Source organism: Brachycentrus maculatus, unplaced genomic scaffold (genome assembly GCF_059751285.1).
Source record: "Brachycentrus maculatus isolate JH-2025_06_01 unplaced genomic scaffold, ASM5975128v1 h1tg000007l, whole genome shotgun sequence".
In the NCBI taxonomy this organism is placed as follows: domain Eukaryota; kingdom Metazoa; phylum Arthropoda; class Insecta; order Trichoptera; family Brachycentridae; genus Brachycentrus; species Brachycentrus maculatus.
In genome coordinates, this window is record NW_028280762.1 from 2534340 (window position 1) to 2561521 (window position 27182).

Genomic DNA, 27182 nt, shown 5'->3' on the forward strand with positions numbered 1-27182 from the left:
CTAAACATTTTCATTTTTTTTTTAATTAAAAAAAAATAAAATTAAGATCCTTGAAGCAGTATTCATTTTTTTTGTAAGGAACCACATTTTTATTTTAAATTAAGTATTTTTTACATGATATCCTGTAGAACGCATCTACCGTATATGGTAAATGGGAAGTTTAGTGCATTCATGGGATGGAGCGTAAATGGAGCCATGTGTAAAATTAATAAGGAATAATTTCTTAAAACTGACAAATTCACGTGTAAAAATTGCACTAAAAATAATTGAAAAAATTGTAAAAAATAAAATATATTTTCTTCTTATGTTGATTGAACCCTTAAAAGATCGAGACATATTAATTTGTCTACAGGTTTTTTTTTATCAAATTGGAATTTTTAAAAGTCTTAATCCCTTATTATAAAACACAGGTTCTCGACCTTTTTTGGTTCATTCCCCTTAGGAGTTGTGTTATTTTCAGTGGCCCACTTTTCGATGGAGTCGACACCGTTTCGGTTTTTCTTCCGATTTTTTTGACGACCTTTCTTTTTTAGCCATCTCAAAAATTCGGAAGGTTTTAACCCTCCCTATCATACAAAATTATATAAAGAGGCCTCTATAGCACTTACAACTCCCGACGGGACCCCAAGAGGCTTCTATCGCCTACTGGGGGGCGATATCTCCCCCTTGTTGGCAATTGAGGGTTCAAAATATATATTCGTTGGGAATCACTTATTGACCAAAAATAGACACAAAAATTTCAATTTTTTCTTATTTAAAGGTTGAAATAGTATGTAAAAAAACGTGACTCTTTATGTCAACTTTGCCTCTATAGTGCAGTGGTAAGGTAGGTTAGATTAGGTTGGGTGAGATTAAGTTAGGTTAGGTTAGGTTTGGTTACGAATAATAATAAAATAAATAACACAATTTATTTTAATAAAATAAATTATCAAGTGTTTCACAATGGAAACTTTTTTTAGTTCAGCAAAAAAATGTTTATATTTTTATTATCCTCATAGTGCAGTGGTTAGCTTTTTTGGCTACCGTGTAGGAAGTTCCGGGCTGAATTTCCATGAGAACCAATATATGTTGAAGAGATATTCACTCTTATATTTATTCAATTTCACTCTGGACCAGTACAAGTAGCGCTGAACTGATTACCTTGGCTTTATGCAATGAACTATCAACATAACACTGCGTCGATACGTTACAGTGCCCTATGCACTTTTGGGTGCAGATAAGAGTTAGAAGAATTAAAAATATTATTTATGTGACTTAGATAAAAGTTGTAATTTATTCCTTAAATGAATTTATTAAATGTGAAAGGGTTGACTAGATATTTGCGTCAGTTGTTTTATAAATATCCAAGTCTGTTGAATTACAATTTAAACAAATTTCTAGGAATAATTTTCTAAAAACCGTTAGTTTATTTTGTACTTCTGGGTAACCATGAACAAACGGGTAATGAAGACGTCTCCATCTAAAATAGATCGTATCTTTCGGCCATATCGTATTTGATGCATGTCATTACCAATTTTATTTTCATATGGTTTACAAGCAAGTATTTTAAACATTTTTAACATCTCAATAAATGAAGATGAAGAAAAATACGGAAGTCTGTCCATTAACAGGGCTTACGATCGTCATAGGCTGGTTAAAGTGACCGCTTTACATACATGTAACATTCACCAATTCTACCCATGATTTACAACCACACTACTCAATTTTCGGAACTCCTTGATATATTGATCAAACTCGTGGTACAGTTCATGTGAGTTTACAACCGACATCTATGTAGGCATAAGGAAAGGCTTTTTATCAAGTAAAGACTCTTTCTATTTGTATGCAAGTTCCGAATCTTGGATTAAATTCACATACTTGAGCCCCGCCTGAAAATATGTGTTATTTTATTTACAACATTTTGAGTGTGTCCAAATACTTGTTCACAAAATCTGGATTTAAAAAAAAAATTAAAAAAAATAAATAAATAAATACTTAAAAATATTATTTTATGTTGCTTATAATTTGATCAATTATTTTATGCAGAACATTTAAATATATTTATTTAAAATTTTACTTAGTAAGGACCGTAAATGCCCAGACTTGAGAAGGTTGAAAAAGGGATAGTTGAAAACATTAAGAGTTCTTTAAGGTGGAATTGACATATGGAGCGAATGGAATGACAAAGAAAATATATATGGCGAATGTGAGCAATGACAAATGAAAGATCAATCAGAACCTAAAATCTGGTGGTGTCAAAAGTCTACGTGCTCGAAGGACACGTATGACTAGATGTATGGATATGAAGGAAGCAAGGAGTGTATGTAAAGACAGAAGAGTGTGGCGTTACATCCTCTCTGCCTACCCCTGCGGGGAAACGGCGTGATGGTAGTAGTAGTAGTAGTAATTCTAAAGACCAATTCAGAATTGATCCCCTTGTAGGTTTATTTTTTAGCCAAAGCAATTTTATTTTATTTTATGATGATTCATTAATACGACGCCGTTTCCGTCTACATTTCTTTATTCTTCAACACTCTTGGATCATTAAACACATTAGAAAGGATGTATGAAATACCAATGGGTAACGAAGAAGTTCGGAGAAAGCTTGAACAATGGTGTTATGATATTCCTTTACAATACATAAATACACCAACACATATTTGCTAGGAGAATCAAGAGGAGTAAGCGCCATAATGAAAAAAATGGTGAAAAAAAAAAGTTTAAATAAAGTATACAAAATTGTAAATAAAAAAAATATGTAGAATTTTGTATGCTTCATTTTAGAGAAAACGAATTGTATGAAAAATTATGATAAAATAAGTCACCCGCGTTTAATGCGTTATGATTTAAACATACATTCAAACTTTTTAAATTATATCTCAATATCATTTATATACGTACTTCACAACAATTTGTTTTTATTATTCTCAATATTAATAATATTTAAAGTATTTAATTTGTGGTTAGTCATTATTACTTATTTTTTTACAAAAATGTTAATAATATTAGTTTATAGCTACTCACCGAGATTTTTGTGTCTAACGATTTCGAAACAAACCCGTCTCTTCGTCAGGACAATCACTACCACAGCATGCAAACAATACTACCCTTCACTACCATAGCACTATTTACACACTTAAAACTACACAAAATGTTTCACACATGCGAATTTTGGTCGACCCGAAGACTAACATGCACTAATGGTTAAAAATTATTTCTTCTACATATGCAGTAACCGGTTTTGCACAGTTAGATTAGGTCAAGTAAGGTCAGGTTATGCAAGGTAAGGTAGCTTTTCTTTTAAGTGGGTAAGAATCCCACACTTCCTCAGAGAGCGTGTCTCTGTATAAGGCACAGTGTTACATTACAAAAAATCTCGTTAAAAAATCATTTATTTGTCAAATTTTCCTTTTTTTATTTTCTACTATATTCCACTCCTGGATCGAAGAAACTGGAGCACAAGACTGATCACCTTGACTTTGTATAATTGATGATCAAGTTAAAGACCATTAGATGTGGATGGGGTCTAAAATTATTATATCGCCAAAAAATGGCGATTGCTGGTTTTGATTATATATCACAAATATCGGAAATCCATGAACGGAGAATGTTTTGGAAAGGAATAAGATAAGTTACGTATACTCCGTTCGCTTGCTTTGAAATAACATAATTCACTTTAATAAGATATATTTTCAAGTGTTACATAAGGAAAAGTTTTTTGTTGAGTAAAAAATCAGTAATAATTTTGTCCGCCTCCGTGCTATAGTAGTTAGTACGTTTGACTACCGCGCTGGAGGCTATGGGTTATTTTCTCAAGGGGGTAAAAATAAATGTAAGTGATTTTTCACTCAAATATTTATTTAATATTACCCTGGACTAGTAACTGAAGCGCAAAGCTGATCACATTTCCTCTGTATTTAACGATCAAGATAACACTGCTTTAATACTGATGTTTGAATGGTGATAAAATGAAAGAATGTAAGGGTAAGATAAGCGTTATTGATTAAATAAAAAAGGTGTGTGTTGAGATTGAGATGTAAATCGAATGACTGAAGAAAAATAGTAAAATATATTTCTGAGACGAATGTAGTCAGAAATAGAAGCAGAGGAAGACCGAAAAAAACGAAGAATGATCGAGTATTTTGAATATTTGAAAGTGGTTAGGTCAAGAGTCGGAATATCGTGGGTATGTATGAGTGGAAGAGGAATGTGTGTAATATGGAAGAGGCAAAGTTGCTTAGAAAGACACATTGGTTCGGCGTTCAATTCCCTCAGCCTACCCCTACGGGGAAGCGGCGTAATGGTTTAGTTTAGTTGTTTAGTTATAACACTGTTTCCTTATGCACAATTGGGTTCAGATAAGGGTGAGAAAAAAATAAAATATATCAAAAATCCTAGGGTGAAAAAAAAACTCTCCTTACCATCCATTGTTTACTTTGTGTAATACCACTTTTTTAAAACACTTATTTGTGACTACCGGTTTCGGAAAATTATTCCAACATCAGGTCATTCAAATTAAAATTAAATTATTTTGATTTGACATTTGTATAATTTATTTTTTTTTGAAAGAGAGAAAGAAAAGTCTTTCTCTCATTACTTTATTTATTATTTTTATATAAATATCAAATTGTAAAAAAAATATTTTAATTTTAAAATTTTAATATTATAATTTACTTTTAATTTTAATGACCTGATGATGGAATAATTTTCCAAAACCGGTAGTCACAAATAAGTGTTTTATGAAAGTGGTATTACACAAAGTAAACAATGGATGGTAAGGAGAGTGTTTTATTACCATGCCACTAAGTTATCATTGCTTTTAATATACAAAATAAATCCTAGGGTGGTCGATTCAAAGGCTTTTTTTTTTCCGGATATGGACTGCACACACTAATTTTGGGAGTCAGTCTGTTGGAAAGTTGGGTGACGGAAGTACAGTACCCGGAAATAGACGCATGACAAGAATCGGAATGAAAAATCACAAGCGAATTTAAAAGTGCGACAGTTTAAAGTAGAAATGTCTGGAGAGGATTTTATGATGGTGCGACTACGTGAATCAAATTGATGACGAGAGATCGGTTGAGAACAAAAGGATAAAATCGTAAGAGTGAAGACTGCCGAGAAAGATTTGACACAAAAAAAGAAAAGTTAATACCATTTAATAACATTTGGAGTAATAAAAAAAAATATTTCTTAGATTTAGGTTTTGAACTGACATTTCTTGGTGAAACTGCATTAAATGATAGATATTTTTTGAAAAGTAAAAAATATTACCTAAGTATACCCGTATCAAAAGCATTGTTAACTTTATGGTATGGTAATTTAATCTTATATTCAATGTTTACTTTGTGTTATATCACTCAAATGCTAAAAATGAAGTTTGACAAAAAATTTTAATATTCACATGTTAAAAAAAATTAAATTAAATTGTCCGCCTCCGTAGTGTAATGGTCAGCACGCTCGGCTACCGTTCTGGAGGTCCCGGGTTCGATTCCCAAGGGGGGTAAAATAAATATAAGTGATTTTTTCACTGTGATATTTATTCAATATTACCATGGACTGGTACCTGAAGCGGAGGGCTGATCACCTTTCCTTCATGTGTAAACGATCAAGATAACACTGCGTTTATATGACACAGTGCCCTATGCACCATTGGGGTGCGGATAAGGGTTTTAAAAAAAAAAAAAAAATTAAAGTCCAATTAAAGTTTTCTGTACATGTAACAAAAATAGTTAAAAATAGAAAATAAATTTAAAAAGAAGGTATAAAAAGTTCTGTAAAGTTTGTTTAATAGGTGCAGCTAGAATAGATTACAACGATTGCATGACATTAAGGTTCTTATATTTTTTAAAGTTGATTAGAGTAAGGAAACAATACATTGATTTAACAAAAAGATATACAGTGGAACCTCTCATAACGAATATAATTAGTTCAAGAATCTTACTCATTAACCGAAACACTCGTTTTGCGAAATATTTTTTGTTGAGACTAGCGTGAAAGTTCCGGCTCACAAGTTGATGTCTAAAAAATGGACTTGACCTTTCTCTGTAATGTGAAATTTCGTTTGTTAAGAGAGCAACAATAATTTTTTTTTCTGGCAATGCGAAGAACTCGTTTTGAGAGGTTCCACTGTAATAATTTAGAATTCTGGAAACAAATTGCTATGTGTGCAAATTGTTATAAACATAAATGGATAAAGTGTGTAAGAAGATATTTAATGACGCATGTAAATAAAACAGATGTAATTTAGGCAAATATTCAAAGAATACCCATGATTATAATTTGACGTTATTCACACGTTTTGATTTGCATATCAAACAAAAATATTATTTTTGTGTATATTACACTATGTAGTTAATAACATAGAAATGTAATAATACGGATATGTAATAACAAAGTGGTTAATGAATTAATGAATAATATTATGAAAATGAGGAAGCAATGTTTGTTATTTGAAAATTAAATAAGTAATACAATAATATTGATGGGTGGGCAATGTTATGACAGGATTTTCCAACTGGGTTATAAATGTAGGGGCGTTCAACCCTCTATCACCTGACCTTAGTTTGAAATTGAAAGAACAGAATTAAATAAATATTTCTTTAATATCTAGAATGAGAAATGCGTAGGTACTGTCTTGTTGCCTTTCACTAAGCGAGAATCTTTCACTCAGAAATGTCCTTGCTTCCAATATGCCTATGTGAGGGTGACGAAAAGGCATTGGATCATATCGCTCACTCCTTTCAAGAACGTCCTAAATCAAAAAACTTGATTTTTTAGGAGAACGTTTTCAAAGTTTAAAAATATAATAAAATGTATTAAAAATAAATATCAAGCCACTTATTAAAGTTTTTACTGTGCAACAGATCTTTTTAGGTAAAACCTGAAGGTTTTTTCTCCATTTAAAAAATATTTAGTACACTTAAAAAAATAATTAAACAATATCTTTTCTTAAAAATGCAAAAATAACACTTTCTGCCCTGCAGCGGGTAAATATTAAGTTAAAAATATGCCGCTTTTGCTGGGATAAAGTACATTTTCTAGGCATTCCGAAAGCATGCACATCTGAAAATTGACGATTTTTGATTTATGACGTTCTTGAAAGGAGTGAGCGATATGTTCTTTGACTGCCGTCTTATCGATAGAGGCGAATTTCTTCAATACATAACTGTACAATGCAATAAGTTTACTCTTAACGTCAAGTTTCTATTAGTTAGTCATCGGCTATATTTCTGTGAATATGAAATTGAGCTGTTTTTCCAACATTCATCAGATGTATGTTGGAGAAATATTCATTTTTAAAACTTCAATATTTTTGAATTGTTAGCTCCGCGACTATTGAATATATGTCACCACAATTGATGTAAGAAAAATCCATTGTATATCCTCTAATTCTCGTAAGTTGTGCAATCATTATCGAAATAAAGGTTTCTAAAATCGATATGATCCTTTTTTATTAAATTTTTATTTTATTATTATTGAGCCTTTACTCGTTTACTTAAAACATACATAATTGATACTTTTATGATACTTTAAACAAGTAAAATAACTGAAAGATCGACTTAACATTATAAATAATAAAAACATTTGTTTTTGTGGGTGTTGGTTAAAAAAGTAAAGAGATATTATTGTTAAAAAGGCGCTTGGAATTCTTTATTTAAAAAAGAGCCATACTGCTTTTATGACGTTTATTTTTTAAATTAACAATAATATTATGAAACGCGTTTTAACTATGAAAATAAGAATACCATTTTTACACCACATTTTGTGTAGTGGACCGCGCGAAAATCTTCAAAAATTATGAAAAAAATACCAACAACCCTAGATTATTTCTTTAAAAATGTTGGATGAATGGCGAGTGGTACGAATGGCGCTCTTCTACCGTAATAATAATACTACAATCTTGTACGTATAAAACGTATGTACAATATTTGGATTTACATAAAATCGTTTCCCGAAACATAGCCATAATATAAAATGTACGAGTATATTTCACATACTTACACGCGTGAAATTTCGACAGAAAATATCCGCACAGGAAAAATCGACCATAAATTTTCCAAAATAAATTGACAGAGAGGCGGGAGATGTCATAGTTTAGGCGTGGAGTTTATTCGCGTTTGAAGTTTTGCCAGTCTGGATGTACATATGTGCCATATGTATTTATGTCCGTAGGTATATATTCTCACACGTTCTTATACCTGCCATTGAAAATCATGTACAGAGCCTCTCGTTTTTCGGATATTTAAAGCACATTCTGTGTGATGGAAAAGGCCATTGAATTCTTTGTCAGACGCATCTCGACACGTCTTTTCCCATTTCCATGAGTTCTATTATAAAAAGGATATAATTCAATACAAACTTTAAAATTTATATTTATTTTCACCACCCTTCCTTAGGGTTATTTTCAAGCATATTTTTTATAAACAAGCTAAAAAATCACAACGTTTGTTGTCATAAAATATTTTCAAGTATGAAATCTGACAAAAATTTGTCAGTGTATCCGGTACGCATTAAATATTTTTGGAACAGATTTGTTTTCTTGTCCGCGTAGGTCATACGGATTAACGTGGAATGGTGAAGAAAAACCGCACGTATCACGTACGTTCGTATGTGTAGGGCGGTTAATTAACAATTTTCTTTTTTTGAGACATTTATAGATTATAAAAATACATATTTAGGCACTGAGAGATTTTTACCAATGTTTTGGGTTTTGGGTTATATAAATGTGTGTATATTGAAAGTAGTCAGGCCAGGAGTCTGTATGTATGAGGAGATGCATGCTTGTGGAAAAAGCAAAGTTTGTTTTTCAAATACAGATTGGTCCAGCGTTCTATTCTCTTTGCCTGCCCCCCCGCCCGGGGAAGCAGCGCGATGGTTAGTTAGTTAAAAGTTATTGATTACCATCTGGTTAATTTTGGTCGTAACTTTATATATATATATATATATATATATATATATATATATATATATATATATATATATATATATATATATGTATATATATATATATATATATATATATATATATATATATATATATATATATCTATATATATATATACTTGATAAGTTATTAATTACTTACTCATATAACGAGCAACTAAGCTTATGCATATGCATTTTATTTTATATGAACACATCAAATTTTTAACACAGTTTTCATTTATTGCTGAATTATCTATTTATTGAAACTAAAATGCAAATTAATTGGAGCCTTAACCCGTGTATTTGTATGTGAAATTCTTCGAATACATTTGATATTTTTTCTGTGTGTTTCAAATATTTTGTACACAAATACCGGATTTATCTATACTCCTACGAACTTGTGTGAGTTTGACAAGGTTCTAGTCTCTTGAGGAGATGTTTACTATTACAGAATACATAAATATTTTTTAGTATGATTTTGACCTAAATCAACACAGGGGTTAAGATATCATGTATGTTTTTATATAATCATAAATAAATCACAGTATAAAAGGAATTCCCATAAAGAAAACAAAAAAAAGTCTAAACAATGAAATATTATTTTGTTGACATCTCAACATAGATAAAGAAGAATATAAAAGCCTGGGCATTTACGAGGTTGACGGCCGTCATAGGCTGTTTTAAGTGATACACGTGTGTAACATTCATCTATTCTACCCACGATTGACAACCACACTACTCAAATTCTTGGAACTTCTAAATACATTGTTCAAATTCGAAACATAGTGCTTTAATCACTATAATTTTACAAGAGACATCTATGATGAGATGAAAAAAGCTTTTTTTTACCGAGCAGAAACTGTTTCATTTGTATGTGAGGTACGAATCCTGGATTATATATTTACATACATTAGAAACGCTAGAAATTTTTTTTTAAATTTTTTTCAGATTTTATAAGCAAAATGACAAAATGGTTTTGATCCATTACTTTATCTACAACATTTAGAGTGTGTCCAAATACTTGTTCACAAATCTGGATTATCTCTAATGAAGGAGTAATTTTTTATATTATTTTTTACATGTCATGTCATGGACACACTCAAAAGTTGTAAACAATGAAATGGTCAAATATTATTTGAAGATGGTTTCATACATTCTTGGCATTAAACCATCAATTGATGTCCATTTCCAAAATAACGGATAACAAGCGTAACTCTTTGAAAAAGGATCATACAAAAACGTACATAAAGCATTTGTTCTATCGTCTTGAGACAGATGCTGCTCGTTTGTTGATCTCTGTACTTCTGCGCTTTTGAACACTTCATTTCGTTGGCACGCTTCCATGTCTTCTTCTGCCAGACGATTAAAAATAAAACCATCCTTTAACTCATATCCTTTACAGTTTACAAATAATGGCAGAACCTAGCTTAGGCAAAGGAATAAAAGAAGAATAAAAAACGCCTTTTACAGATTACGTTTGAAAAATTGGAGATAAAATTGAATTATATTATTATGATGTTAAAATGAAATTTCACATCCCTTTTTAAAGTAAAGCCTAAAATAAACGTAAGTATACAGATTTTAAAATTAAATTAAAATAAGGTGTACTCACAAATATACAAAGCTAGAACGCAACCGGCTGCTCGAGAAGCCATGCGTCTTGTTCGAGCATATTTTTCAAAAGAATATGTAACGGAATTTAGTGTATAAATATTTACATACATAATTTGATTAACTCCTGACGTTAATTATTTTTTTCTAAAAACTTTTTATTTACTTCGAAGAAAAATTTATTTTTTCACGACATAAACCGTGTTTTAAGCAAAAATGCTATTACATACGTTAAATGTTACCTGGATTTAAATAAAATTAAGTTAAGGGATATTGACTATCCCCACTTAACAATAGTTATTGAAATTTAAAGGTAAATAATAATAAATAACACTTTTGCAATCATTTGCATCATTTTTCAGCTATTTTACAATTTCTTTCTCGAATAAATAAACGAAACTAATAAATAAAAAATATATTTAATTTATTAAGAGACCTTTTCTGAAATTAAATTCCACAAAACCATATTCCAATCCAGAATCAATAAAATTGTTGCCGAAAAAAGAAAACAATTCATAAAATCGACTATTCCTAGAATCTAAAAAGTTTCACTTGGAACGCCCGAGAATCTCGCTCAATTTTTTGGCTGAATTAAATCTATAATACATATAACTAAAATTTACGTCCCTGTGTTTTAAAATCGCTGTTTATTTCAATTGTAAAATGAAAAATAACACAGTTATTGCTTCAAAAATAAATTACAAATTAAAACTTATTTCTCGTATATTGAACTGTATATAAAAAAAGGAATCGGAATGATTCTCAGATTAATGGAAGAAAATGAGATTAATTTGTTTTCTGTGCTGCTAGGGCTATTGATACGTGTTAATGACAAAACCAGCATACCCCATTGATCTTAATAACGTAATTAATCAAGATCTTCAGCAATTACCCCCTCTGCAGGAGCCTAATGCCAAATAACCCGTCAGGATTGAAGTAAATCACTGCCTGGGCCAATTTTATTCCGCCAAGGGGACGTCAGTATTAAGGGTAGGATTGCCAAAGAAGGACACTGATACAATTATGGACACTCAAAAATGATTTAATTACAAAAAAGTTTTTTGTTGACAAATTGGTGGAACTGCATTTTATATAATAAAATAACAACTAGAATTCATATAATCCCTAGAAAGCATCATTCCCAAATATGCGATATTATTTTTGACTTAAAAATAAATTCATCCAAGCGGATCTGTTTTATTACTTGATTTTATACAATTAAATAAGAACTTTATATATTTTTTCAGATTTATTTTATTTGACCATTGACTGGGTTACGTTGTTACCGGCATCATTAGACTGGGTCAGTATGATAATGACGGTAACGACGAAACACGGCTACTGGTAAGATAAAATAAATGTGGAAAAAACAAAGTTGTTATTTAATTGTTCAATAAAAAAGAGATCCGCTTAGATAATTTTTCTGATGTCGTCAAAAATGATATCGTTTATTTAGAAAGCCTGTTTTCTAGAGATGAACAGATTGATGCAGATATAGAAAGCAAATTGAATGCTGGGAAATAGTGAATCAGTTATAGCAAACAAATGCCTAACAGTGAAAACCAAACTGGCAGTACATATCGGAGTGCAGGTAGCAACCCTTGTGTATGAAAGTGAAGTACGGAGTTGGTAAAAGAAGGATAAAAGTAGACTGAATGCAGTCGAAGTGCAATCTTTTAGACGAATGTGTGGCAAAACGATGTATAATAGGTGTTTAAATGGTGAAATAAAAAAAGAATGCAAGCCTAAGTTTATCGATCAATTTTTAATTAATATTTTACTTCAACTAAGTAAAAAAATATTTAAAAATGGATAGATTTCACCACAATGTGACTGCCAAATCAATTAATGAAAGTATTGATAAAGTTGAGAAATGTGTGTTGAGATGGTTTGGACATGTGGAACAAATGAGTGAAGAAAGAATAGTAAAAAATATATAATATGAGGCAATGTAATTGGAGAAAGAAGCATTGTTGTTCAATAATTTCATTACTTCACAAGCATTATCAAATGAAACATTAGAAAAATTTTATTTCCGCTTTCTTATTTTCCATTTTCTCAGATTCTGTCACAACCACCCGTGGCCGATTACAGCTAGTAAAAATCAAATTATAAATAAATTGGTTTGTGGAGTACTAAAAGTGTGGCGATACATCTGATAAAGATTGAACTGCCCAGTAATGTATCGCTTACCCTACCTACGTGCGATACTTGATCACGACCCGAATTAATTATCAAGTTGTCTCGTGAAAATAATTACTTGATATTGAGAAAGAAAATGATGTAGTCGTGTAATCATGTCGTCACTTTCCTGACAGTAATTTTGCCATTTCCGCTACTAAAATATATATTGAGACAAAATCATTTTTGATTTAAAAATTATTTTTAATTAATTTTAATACATTATTTTTATTGGTTACATAAAGGTGGGAATTAAGGGCATTTTTATATTTTTAGATATACATACAAACATTACATAAAACATCTCTTTATAGTTATAATACATCATAGGTGAGCCATTAGTAAGTAACGCACGCAGTTAGCAAAAGAAGGATGAAAAAATACGAAATGTAATCAAAATGTGATCGTTCAGACAAATGTGCGGCAAAATACAATGCCATCATGCAAGGCGGCGATATAAGAAAAATATATGTTCGAATGGTGAAATAAGGAAAGAATGCAAGGCATTATCCAATAATTAAAAAAAAAAATGTGTTGAGATGGTTTAGGCATGTGGAACAAATGAATGGGGAAAGAATACAGTAAATAGTCAAACAAATTTATGTGGCAAATGTGAGTGGAAATAAGAGCAGAGAAAGACCGAGGAAAACTTGGCATGATCACGTATTTCGGATACCTGAAAGTGGTCAGGTCAGAGAGGGAGTAGAAGGGAGGGATTTTTTTCGAAGTGAAACTGAAAGTTATGAAATAAAAGTTAAGTTATATATCTATGTATGATGAGTATAGTGAAAAAATATTGTTATAGTCGGGAGTTTTATCAGAAATCCAGACTTTTCAGAAACACGCCGTTTCTGTTCGCATTAATATTAAACAGACGATCGGTCTCATGCGTAATACAAACGAGGCATTGAACTTGTGTTATACCCACAATATAGTATAAATCTTATTTCAGAGATAATAACTTTCCGTTTGAGACCCTTGTCTCATATTGACGTCAGAAATCTTACAGGAGTTTCCTTTTAGGCCGCTCGTGAGTGTTTGGGTGTGTTCGTGAATGTTCGGGAAGGCTTTCCAAATTTTAGCGGAAAATGATCTGTACATGAAATACGAATACTACAATATTGTGCGTATTTCATATGTTTATTTTACGCCGCTAAAGAGATACCCGTATATAGCGTGGAAAATAATAACGGGGGTATTGAAATTAATGATTAATTTTTGTCATCCTACGAAATAATTGAGCGATTTATTTTATTTAAAATTTAGACCTAGTTTTACAAAAAGTGTTTTAAAATGATGCGGAATGCATTGAAACATATGTATGTCACAATAGCTTTTAAGAAATAGTGGCATTTGCCACGTAAAACTTAATTTGAATAAATAATAATAAAACCCTTACCGCACCCCAATGGTGTATAGGGCACTGCTTCATATAAACGCACTGTTATCTCGATCGTTTACACATGAAGGAAAGGTGATCAGCCCTCCACTTCAGGTACCAGTCCAGTGTAATATTGAATAAATATAAGAGTGAAAAATTACTTATATTTATTAAACCCCCCTGGGAATCGAACCCGGGACCTCCAAAACGGTAGCCGAGTATGCTGACCATTGCACTACGGAGGCGGACGTATATTACCACATTTAAATACGGATATATATATATATATATATATATTACCACAAAGTGAATGCAGAATCAATTAATGAAATAACAATATAATATTTTAATTTGATTACAAATAGACAAAATCATGGTTAATTAAAAAAAGTTGAAAAAATTAAAATAATAGAAAAAGAAAAACTGAAAAGTCGCCACGTAAATTATTTGAAAAATGTATAGGCATGCATAATTTTTTATTGTATACCAATACATAATTCCTGAAAGACCCATTTAAAACTTGTTCTCGTCGGGATGTATGTTTTTTATACATATTAAAAAAATGTTTTATGAAAAGCACGTTACTTAAATCATTCTATTGAAAATGATACCGCAAAGACTCATTTAAATATAATAATTTTTCATTAGAAGATCTGAAGTTTTTTCAACGTTAAAAAAAATTTAAAGAAAGAATGACAATAAAATTAACTTTGGAAAACTATTCCTGAAAAATCCATTTGAACACAAGCATTGTTCGAGCCGAAAGTGAAAAGTTATTTTTAAACTTAAAAAAAGCTTAAAAAGAGCACGTGACTAAAATTCAAATAAAAAAACATCCAAGACAGACCCATTTAAATACAAGCATTGTTCAAATATGCATGCTTTAAAATGTTTTTACGTTTTAGTATATTCACGGTTAAGCTGTTTTATAAAGCAAAAACTTAAAAAAAAATAAAACACGTTTTTCACTACGTTTCCAGTCGGATTACTTGAAGTTAAGAGTAATTTAAGAGAAACCGCTAAAAACCATTGGTATCCTAGAATTTTAGGACAAATTATTTAAAAAAATAAAGTAGGATCACCTCGCTAAAATTACAAAAAATTAATTATGGTAATTTTATTTTTTATGTCTTTACATAATTGATTGTCAGTCATTTCTTTCAAAAATCAAAATCTTTCAATAAAACACGTTTTTCATTACATTTCTAGTCGGATTACTTAAAACAAAGAGTAATTTAAGAGTAACCACTATAAACCATTGGTATCCTAGAATTTTAAAATAAATTATTTTAAAAAATAAAGTAGGATCACCTCGCTAAAATAATTAAAAAAAATATCAGGTTAATTTTTTTAAATGTCTTTTCATTATTGGTTGTCAGTCGTTTTTTTCAAAATCACTCTACTTAGGACCCACCCTGTACATAAACAAAGTTCCGATTGAAGACGCGTTCATGATTGAGAACAGATTTATGCGTATTTGGTTTCAGACGTTAATGCAAATGTTTAACGAACTCAAGTTTGGTTAAGGGTGGTTTCAAATAACATTGAGTTTTGTTTAATGGAAATGTTGAATTCAACATGCAAGATCAGACATAAGAATTTAACGGTATAATCATGTACATATTAGCTTAAAATGCAATAAGCAATATAAATTATAGGGGTTGAAAACAAATATAATACTTAAGTGATAAATTGTTTTAATAAAAATAATGTTTTACACAATTAAACAACTTCCATACCTCTTATTCGTAAAAAAAAATATTTCGTCTCTTTTGTTACATCTATAACATAATGTCCGCCTCCGTAGTGTAATGGTCAACACGCTCGGCTACCGTTCTGGAGGACCCGGGTTCGATTCCCAGGGGGGGTAAGAATGAATATGAGTGATTTTTTCACTGTAATATTTATTCAATATTACCCTGGACTGGTACTTGAAGCGGAGGGCTGATCACCTTTCCTTCATGTGTAAACGATCAAGATAACACTGCGTTTATATGACGCAGTGCCCTATGCACCATTGGGGTGCGGATAAGGTTTTTTATTATTTATTATTATAACATAATTTATTTTATTTTATTTCGGACCAAAATATCCCTATTATTAAAAATTAAACACTTGTATTCAACCAATAATTGATTTTTTTTTATTGCACATGAATAGTTTCGAACACTACAGAAGTTTTCATCAATATGTGATCACTAAAACTAAGCAAATAATCAGTCAGGTATATTTAGGGGGGTATAATTAAGGGAAGGGGGGGGGGTGTTATCAACATGCTATTCTACAAAGCTGCCAAATCAATAAAAAATTTAATATCTTTATCTACAATAGACATACACTTACATTTTACATAAAGGTATTGTAAAATATGTATAAGTATAAGTTTAAGTTAGTACCGAGATAATTTAATATTTATTAGTGCTACCAATCTTCTTAAATTATTTTTAATATTTGTAATATATTTTTGTTGTGACTTGAAAAATAAACCGGAATTCTGTGTAATACTGATTTTATTTCAATTTCAGGTCGACCCATCACTTTTCGGGAACTGTCGGGAAAGGATGCCTGTAAGAGTATTTATTATCTTTACTGAATATCTGGAAGCAGAATACACTCCGAAAGATAAATAAACATGTGTACGTAATATTTCGTGACGTAGCCATGATACCGCACAGCACCCCGCACCCTTTCATCCGCCACAATTCCTCACTACATTGGCCAAGGCAGGCCACTCAGGAGAGCGATAAGATCGAAGCCAACCGCCTTGAAATCGGTGGCTCTTTGGATCCCACCCGTTCAGCGTGGAACGTCACTACGGCTGAAGAGACCCGGATCCAGTTGACCTACCCTCGAGAACGGGTTTCCTCAAAAACCTACCTGCCGACTGAAGACAGCGTCGCGATGCAGAGAGAGGCTTCGTATGAAAACGTATCATTTTTAGGGAACGGAACCAGTTTGTACGGCAACGGATCCGTCAACGACACTAAAAGCAATCTTCTTATGCTCGTTGAAGACTTCAGCGACTATTTCTATAGCAATTTTAATAGTAATTTAACATTTGGTGAAAATTCTACTCTATCCATACGAAGTGATATTTTCGAGTATACTAACTGCAGTTTCAACGGGTCTTTCATTAACGGTTCAAACCCCTGTGCCAGTGGGGGAGGCGGTAGGGGCTTCCTAGAATACAACTATTGGGCCTTGATACTTATGCTGTTTCCTTTCTTGACCTTGTTCGGTAATGTGCTAGTGATACTAAGTGTGTATAGAGAGAGAACCCTCCAGACCGTCACGAACTACTTCATCGTTAGCCTCGCTCTCGCTGATCTCCTGGTAGCGGTGGTGGTCATGCCGTTTGCTGTTTATGTCTTGGTAAGTTTTTTCTCCATTTAAAACGATTCAATTTTTTATTTTTTATTCATTTTATCTTTGATTTCTTGTGAAATTATGTTTTTTTTCCGGTTATAATTATTGCGTGTTTTTATTAAGGGTACAGGTATTTTATTGTTTGTTGTAAGTACTTGTGAGTAGGTCCTCTTGTTACTGTTTAAGTATTCTTCAAGTATTATTAATGATTTGGTTTTGGTATATATATTTTTTATTATGATTTGCTCCTCCAGCGCCTTTAAGTTTTGTTCCAGTATATTTTTTATTTTCGAGTCTTTCACTGTTGTTATTTTGTTGATTTCGTTTCATATATTATTAATAATTGGCTCCATATTGGGGCACGAAATTTGCGTCGCCCGTCCGGGCGTGCGCAGGTTAGTATGTAGACGGTAGTTAATACAGCAATAAACTATCACTATCTGTAACTATCACTATACTATACGTCCGATCACTACTGCTGACAGAAGTGAAGTGGTTCCATCAAATGTCTATTAAATAAGTGTTGATTTGTTTTTCAAACTAGTTGATTGAATTCAAGATAACGTTAGACTTCATACAAATATATTTTTCCCATCTAAAAGTGTACAAAATAAAAACTATATACAATAAATAAAATAATAAAGATATTTACGAGTTATTTCGTATATTATTGTACAAACTTGAAGATGCCTTTATACCTGTGTGTTATACACATTTTTATTATTAAAAATAAATAAGAATGAAAATCATAAGTACACTTTTGTAGTCATAAGTATATTATATATTTTTTTAAAAACGATTTATTAAAATATATTATTCTATACTGTAATACATTAGAAAATGCATTTTAAGGTTTATGCATTTTATTACCTATTTTGGGCGTTGATTATATACGAAAATAAGCATTTTGACCACATGGATGTAAATAAATTTATATTTACTGCTGGACTTCAATAAAAATGTAGGCACTTCTAAATCAAAAATCGATGCAAGTATTCAGAAAGTTAAAGTAGTAAAAATGTCTAAGTATGGTAAAAGTTATATATACTAAGTAGTAAACGCGTAAATATCCGAATAGAATCACAGTCTTGAGAAAGATGGCTATCACTTATGTAATGGTTGGAAGTTTCTTGTAATAAAACATATTATCGCGAAAATGATTTTCATCTCAGTCGAAACAGAATCATAAATAAAAATACACAACGCAAATTTCAACGAGAATAATCATCGCCATAACGCGTAGAAATTAAAATATTTTTACGAGCAAACTTAACTTTGTTTTCATCGTAATTACTAAGAAATATGCTTAATTAGAGTTGTAAATGAAGTTGACAAGTTGAAAATGGGAAACATAAAAAACACATTTCGGGTATCATTTTCGGCGATAAACTTAGGTAAATTCGCGAAGGAGAGTATGAATCTTTGATGTCGTCCACCAAAATCTAATAAAAAAGCAATTCATTCCGGCATCAGAAAACAAAGTCGGAAATTTTTTCGTTAAGATCTTTTACATTAAAAATTACTAATGACTTTGGGGGCGCTCCGATGTGGCATCGAAGTCTTCCTTCGCCGAGTTTAGAGCTAATTAAAATTTAATATTTATGAAAATCAAGCTTTTCTTAGAGCGTTTCGAGAAAGCGGCGCTAAGACGGCGAACGAGTGCGACAAAGCAGCGAAAAACGTTAAACTTGTATCTTTATTAGTATCGCGGTAAGTTTGGGCTCGGTACACGAAGTTCAGGGGGTCGGACGACCAGTTTAACGGTCATTTTACGATAACATCGAAATTGCGCCATTCAAACTTTAGGGACTTATTTAGCCTTAATGGAAACCTATATTTTTAATGAAAGTGCCGTGATATTACTTCCAACTTTACTTCTTTCCGATATATGTTCATTTCTGATAAACATTAACACCCTTTACCTAAACCCTTTAACATATAAGAGAGAAAAGGAATATAGCAAGTTTAAGTCCCGTAATATTATTTTATTTTCATATTTATATTATAATATTACACAGGGTGGCGCAAAACTAATCACCCTCTCGGAATATGTTAAAATTTTTGCAAATGTACGTCAATCATATTTGACGTTTGTAAATTAGACGGCTGCAGTATACAAACAAATTTAAGGCGACGCAAAATTAATATCCTAAACTGAGTTTACATTAAGACCTGAAGATGGGAGCATGTCTTCCGAAACTATGCTTCCATCTTGAGATCTATAGGTCGTCGTAATAAAATAAACTCAAGTGGTAAAAGAAGTGTTGTTTCCAACATTTTGAGTGTACCCAAATACTTGTTCACAAATCTGGATTATCTCCAAGTATAGGAGTATTTTTTTATATTTAGGAGTTATAATTTGAGTAGTGTGGTTGTCAATAATGGGTAGAATTGGTGAATGTTACACGTGTGTAAAGTGATCACTTAAACCAGCCTATGATGGTCGTCAGCCCCGTAAATGCCCAGACTTCCATATTCTTCTTCATCTTTGATGAGATGTCAAAAAAATAATATGTAGTGTTGTTTCTTTTACAATTTTATTATTCAGCACATATAATATTGTTATATTTATTTAAATGTTATGTATAAATAAATAAAAATGTTACTGAAATCGGAATACGAACACTAAAAACCTCTTATGAATATTTATTGGGTGTTGACATTTACGAAACGCTTCGAAAATGTGTTTATTATTATTATAATTTTTAAAATACACCTACTGTTACATTTCCCGAATTTCAAATGGTCCGCTATGGAAATTTATTTGGGGCGGATTTGGCTGAATTTAGAAATATACGCTTCATTTACATACATGTTATTCTGAGTAAATTTTCTTTCTCCCTGTTAAAAAAGCAAGCATGGAAAATCTCTTAGATTTTTTTTTATAAAGGAATAAGTTTCATGGATTTACAGTCTCCATTCAAATGGCTTTCTCGTGAAGGTTTCTCAGCTAATTCAAACCAGAGTGACTCAATAAATTGGATTCCTCGTACTAGCTCTCCTCATACCTGGAGGTGGAACAGCTCAATTGATAAAGATATATTTTTCTTGGAAACTTCTTACGCACAGTGAGTTATACGAGTATCCATTTTTTAAGAAGCCCAAGGCCAAAAACTTACATAGTAAGGACTAATAAATTTCAAAAGTAGGTTAGTAACGTTACGTGAAATGTAAGGCGAAAATCTACACCACGAAGCTAAAAATAAGGAAAGTTTGTTATTTTTTGAAAAAGTGCTAACACAGTTCATGTCTGTTTCGAGCTTTTGGAACACGTTAACCTTACTTTAAGTATAAACAACATACTTTTTTTACATTTTTACATCCACACTATTATTTACACTTAGTTTACATATTTTCTTCTGACATCTTAACGTAGATGAAAAAGGAAATGGAAATCTGGGCATTTACATGGCTTACGACCGTCATAGTCTGGTTTAAGTAATCACTTTGCAGACGTGTAAATTTCACCAATTCTACCCATGATTGACAACCACACTACTCAAATTATTGAAACTTCTAGATGTATTGGTAATATCGAAACACAGTGTGCGAAAGTCACTGAAACATCTATGGTGGGATGAGAAAAGCTTTTATTAAGAAAAAACTCTTTCGTTTGTATGCGCGATCCGAATCCTTGACTATATTCACATACTTAAGACACACTAGAAAAGATATTTTTAAATTGTCATTTAAGCTTTTAAAAAGAGTAACAGATATCCATTTTTTCATCTTTGTTGTGATGTCAAAAGTGATGTCTAAAATAACTCCTAATTGGAGATAATCCAGATTTGTGATCAAGTATTTGGACGCATTCAAAAATATTGTAAACTTACATGATGTCAATAATAATATAAATTACATTACATCTTCTTACCGTAAACAAAACATTTATTTTTTACATAATTTTATTCAGACTCTTTTCATTCTTCATACACGCAGGCAGCTCATCATACAGTTTAAAATCATTATACAATACATAATACAATTTTGGAATTATGTTTCTTTTAAAAACAACAGTATTATTTTATCTATATTTCTAGTAAAATGTGTGATTATTTAAATTTTATTTTAAACTACCTTAGAACACAAATTAATTTATACGAAATGGTCTTTTATATTTCAAAGAATTTATTTTTAGTTAATACCAATGCGAGTTCAGTATTGAAAAATTTTATAAAGTTATTTTTTGATATCTCATCTAAGATGAAGAAGAATATGGAAGTCTGGGCATTTACGGGGTTGACGGCCGTCATAGGCTGGTTTAAGTGATCACTTTACACACTTATAGCATTCACTAATTCTACCCATTATTGACAACCACACTACTCAAATTATAACTCCTAAATATGAAAAATAACTCCTATAATTGGAGATAATCCAGATTTGTGAACAAGTATTTGGACACACTCAAAATGTTGGAAAAAAACTTTTTTTGCTACTTGAGTTTATTTTATTATGACGACCTATAGACCTCTAGATGGAAGCATAGTTTCGGAAGCCATGCTCCCATCTTCAGGTCTAAATGTAAACTCAGTTTAGGATGATTAATTTTGCGCCGCCTTAATTTTTTTTGTATACTGCAGCCGTCTAATTTTCAAACGTTAAATATGATTGACGTTCTATATATACGAAGTTCTATATATACTCGTATATGAACCAATAAAATGTTTTAAGAAATTTTTAGGGTAAATATTTGTTTCATGGGCTTGTATAATTTTATTTTCATTCTAAAAATGGGGTTATTTTTAGTATTTATTTGTAATAACGTGATGGGGAATAAGGAAAAAAATTTCAGCATACGAACTCCAAGAAATATATGTGTGGGCGCCTCGTGGGAATCTGAATGGAAATTATTACATACATTACACACGATTTAAGTGCAAGTTTTCCAGGAAGTACGATAAGCTGAATGCTGGATATAACATATAACATGTACGACATATTATTGAAAGGTGACTTTGAAATTTCTATGCGCGTAAAATTGGAAACAAAAATACCCAATGGTTGACTATATATAAATACCTGTAATTTGGGAACTAAAATAAAACTAAGCTGGCAAAAAAAGCTAAACAGTGAAAGCTAAACTGGCATTACACAACGGAGTCCTGGTTCTAATCCTTATTTATCGAAATGAAGCATGATGTTGGCAAAGAAGGATGAAAATAGACTGAATGCAGTCATAATGCGATCCCTCAGATGAATTTGTGGCAAAACGGTGTATAATACGTAGAGGTTTGAATTGTGAAATTAGGAAAGATTGCAAGGCTGAGATAAGCGTTATTGACAAAGTTAAGAATGGTGTATTTATATGGTTTTGACATGTGAATCGAATGAGTAAAGAAAGGATAGTTAAAAAAAATTATGAGGGAAATGTGGTTGATATAGAACCAAAGGAAGACCGAGGAATACTTGGCATGATCAAGTATTTTAAATACTTGGAAGTGGTCAGAACACGAGGAGGAATAATCGGCGTGTATGTATGAGAATATGTATAAATGTGGAAGAGGCGAAGATTGTGTGCTACGACAGATAAGTGTGGCATTCTATTCTCTCTGCCTACCCCAGTGGGAAGCGCCGTGATGGTTAGTTAGTTATCTTATTTGAGAGATATTTGAAATTGTTAAAATTGGTGGTAGAAACAAACACTAAGATGAGCGCGTTCACACGCTAATTTTGTATAACTATCTGCCTAACCCAGTGGGAAGCGGCGCGATGGTTGGTTAGTTTTCTTATTTGAGAGATATTTTAAATTATTAAAATTGGTGGTAGAAACAGGCAAAAAGATGAGCGCGTTCACACGCTAATTTTGTTTAAACGGTTGCAAGCACGTCATCGTACTGCTAAAATCGTCAAAAATATTTGATTTCAATTATGTGTTTTTTGTTACAAATCGATCTTTATTAAGTAATAAAGAAATCAGTAGCTACGGTGAAATGATGAAATGTTTTTTATTGCCATCTGTAAATGGGCGATAAAGTTCTTTGCTAGTTTTATTATGTTGCTTTATTCATTATTAAGTGAACTTCAGACTTATATTTCTTGCGATAAAATATGTCTCCTGAATTAATTACTTAAGTAATCAAATGGAACGAGAATGACCTTTATTATTACGGGCATTATTTTGATAAACATTAATGTCTCGCAATAAAATCAGTGTCGATTCGGAAGCTAGAATCCATGGGATATTTTAAGGGAAGCTGTTGATTGAAGTTGTATAAATCTCTTGGGGTTTAGATCTAATAAAAACAATACAACCTTTTCTTAATTGAATTAACTTTCCTCGTGAATTGTTTAATGAGTGACAGATGCCAGGGTAATTGATAAAATACTATTGTATTTATAACATTAAAATAACGAAAATTTCAGGGTAATTAAAAGTTTCATTAATTGATTCGGCAGTCACTTTGTGGTTATAAATATTTATAAATTTTTTATTAAAATCTCACTTGTTAAATATTACTAAACCGTAAATGCCCAGACTTCCATATTCTTCTTCATCTTTGATGTGATGTCAAAAAAAATAATGAAAATAATTCCTGTAATTGGAGATAATCCAGATTTTGTGAACAAGTGTTTGGACACACTCAAAATGTTGTAAATAAATTATCTGGTCAAATTATAAGCTTAATAATAAAAATGAAAATGGTATTTTTTGGCGTTTCTCATGTGTGTGATTATAATCCAGGATTCGGATCTCACATACTAATATAAGAGTTTCTGCTTAATAAATAGCTTCTTAACATTTCACCAATAGATGTCTTTAGTAAAGTTCTAGTGATTCAAGAACAAGGTTTCTATTGGTTCATATATATAGAACTTCCATGAATTTGAGTAGTGTGGTTGTCAATAATGGGTAGAATTGGTGAATGTTACACGTGTGTAAAGTGATCACTTAAACCAGCCTATGACGGTCGTCAGCCCCGTAAATACCCAGACTTCCATATTCTTCTTCATCTTTGATGAGATGTCAAAAAATAATATTACTAAACCTTGTTAAAAAAATCACGCGAAATGCATTAAAAAACGTTTCACAATAGATTTTAAGAAATAGTAGTATTTACCAAGTAAAATAACAATTATGAAACAGTATTTCGAACGCAAAATGACTGCCGAGTCAATCAATGCCGAAATAATTGTGAATTCTACGTAACTTATTAAATAATTATAAGTGTGACAAGTATAATTAGTGACAAGGGTCAGATTTTGAACATAGAATATGTCTTGAAATGAATTTAAAATAAGGGAAAAGCAAAGTAAATATTACATAAAACAAATATGATATATTATTTTACTAGTAAAGCAGATCAACTGTGGTCCAAAAGGTATAATTTAAGTAATAAAACAAAAGTTTTGGAAGGAATGAAATGAAAAATAATGTACTGTCAAAACTGAAACAGACTTAACTTTTTGGTATATTATTAGATTAAAACCAATATTTTTAGCTTTTCCACTTTTTTTATTTGACCAGCGACCGGGTTTCGTCGTTACCGACATCATCAGACTGGACCAGTCTGATGATGTCGGTAACGACGAAACCCGGTCGCTGGTCAAATAAAAAAAGTGGAAAAGCTAAAAATATTGGTTTTAATCTAATAATTTATTAAAAATGCAATTCCATCACGAAGTGTCAGTGGATAATATAAATCTATTAACTTTTTGGATTTAACAATGTCAATTAAAAAAAACATGGAGTTTTTTTATTGGATTTATTTTGTTTTTATGGTTCCATAAAACCAATATGATTCCTCCATTACAGTAATGAAATAAAACCAATGCATCAAAACACGTATCATAGTAAATTATAAGAAATAGTGATATTTACTATGTAAAATACTAAGTAAGTACTAAGTAAATACTAAGTAAAACATTAATTAAAAATGATATAAAACGAGTTTGAGTAAATACTAGAAATTTATAAAATAAAACTTTGTTTTTAACCACTTTTTACTAGTACTTTTTACAACCTGATTCATCCAATGTTTTTCCCTGATGATGGCTGAAGGTTCTTGTCGAAACTGGTTGAAAAAAAGAATCAATAAAAAAGTGGTTAAAAACAGTGTTCTTGTGTTATTTTATAAAGTTTGCAAAATGTGCCACAGAGTATCTGCGAAAAACATTGAGGAAATACTTAAATACTTGTTTTTGTATTTAATAATAAAAAAATAGAAAAACATCTTGCAAAATGGCGAAAGTTCTTAAAAAATTAAAAACTTTTTCATTTCAATAACATTTTTTTTTATATAAATGTAATTAAAATTAATAACACTATGTAAATATGGAGGAGATTTCCTTTATCCACAACACCTTAAATTTTAGTGTAGCGCCTTGAATAACAATGATCCTTTTCACGGACTACTGAGCAACTATGCCATGTTTTTAGGAAAGGTTGTACTTTATTTTGTTTACTAACAGAACGTAAAATACAAGAATAAACTGAAATATTTTAGGGGGTTGAATGATACTAAAATGTATACTACCCTCTGTTTATAATATATTATTCCAGATGTTGTTACATTACTTTTCTATTAGGATCATAAGTTCGTCTGCTTCTCGAGGGCAAAGGGTGGTCCTGAAAGCGCGTAAATAAGATTTCACGTTTTTCAGTAGATATGAGACAGAATACGTGGATAAATTATGTGTTATGTTATTATTTTACCTTCATAGTTTGACCCATATTCACCTTGTTTATGAATGATTTTCTATTCAAAATACGAGTATGTGAAAATAATATCTATTCTTTCATGAAAGGAATTCACGTTTTAATTGCGCCGCCTACTTTCAAAATCCGCCAGATCCGATTTTATAAGATTTTAAAATAAATACTCTATCCTAATGCCAATTGTGGGTTTTATTGTTAAAAATATTTATATGCTTGAAAACCCTGCTAAAAAATACTTAAAAACAGCGTTGTATTTCAAATTCCGCTATATTCATGGAACTTGCCTTATGACCCATTTTGGCCAATCAGAGAGCGGGGATAAGTCAAACATTAAGATGACGTCATCATCGGTTTGTGTCTCGTGGTTTTGTTTTTACAACTGAAAAAAATTATAAAAAAATGCGAAAATCCTCTATTTCAAAATATTTTATCTAAAGATAGATAAATCTTTGAAATATAAATGTTACCCGGAGAATTGAAAGTAGGCGACACACTTATTAAAAAGTTTCAGCAGGGGGTTAGGTGAATATAAATAGAAGTGATTTTACATTTAAATATCTATTTAATATAACCCTGGACTTCCTGAAGCGCATGAGCGATTTACTTGCCTTCATGTAAGTAACGATCAAGATTACACTGCATCAATGCGATGTCATACCCTATGCACCATTGGGTGCGTATAACGGTCAGAAATTATTTATTGACTTGGCGTTTAATTTGTAGAACTCCATTTTAATTTATGTATTAATTTTAAATCAAACACAGATTTTTTGAGTCTACTAAGTTTTATTTTATTAACAAAAAACACATGAAAAATTATACTGTGACAATTGTTTCGCCTTGTTAGGGCATTATCAAACGAAAAATTAATACATTAATACGGTCAGAAATGTTTAATAATTTTGATGTCATAAATTCACCTTTTAAATATTTTCAAAGTTTCAGTAAATATTATATTTTAGTCACAATATTTCAGGTGCGTCCAAATCCCTGTTCACAAACCTGAGCTTTTTGACTCACCATTTCTTATATAAAAAAGCATTATAATTAATGTAAAATTAATTACAAAATCATTTG

At 31.1% G+C, this 27182-nt stretch overlaps 1 protein-coding gene across 1 annotated transcript in view; it reads left to right on the forward strand.

The window, feature by feature from the left end:
- The window catches only part of LOC148313636 (dopamine D2-like receptor), a 487962-nt gene that overhangs the window by 10285 nt on the left and 450495 nt on the right, over positions 1-27182 (forward strand). The window contains exon 2 of the mRNA XM_088259723.1: positions 16606-17452. Coding sequence (XP_088115849.1) covers positions 16742-17452 — 711 coding nt within the window. The 5' untranslated portion in view covers positions 16606-16741. The remainder of the gene's footprint in view (positions 1-16605; positions 17453-27182) is intronic.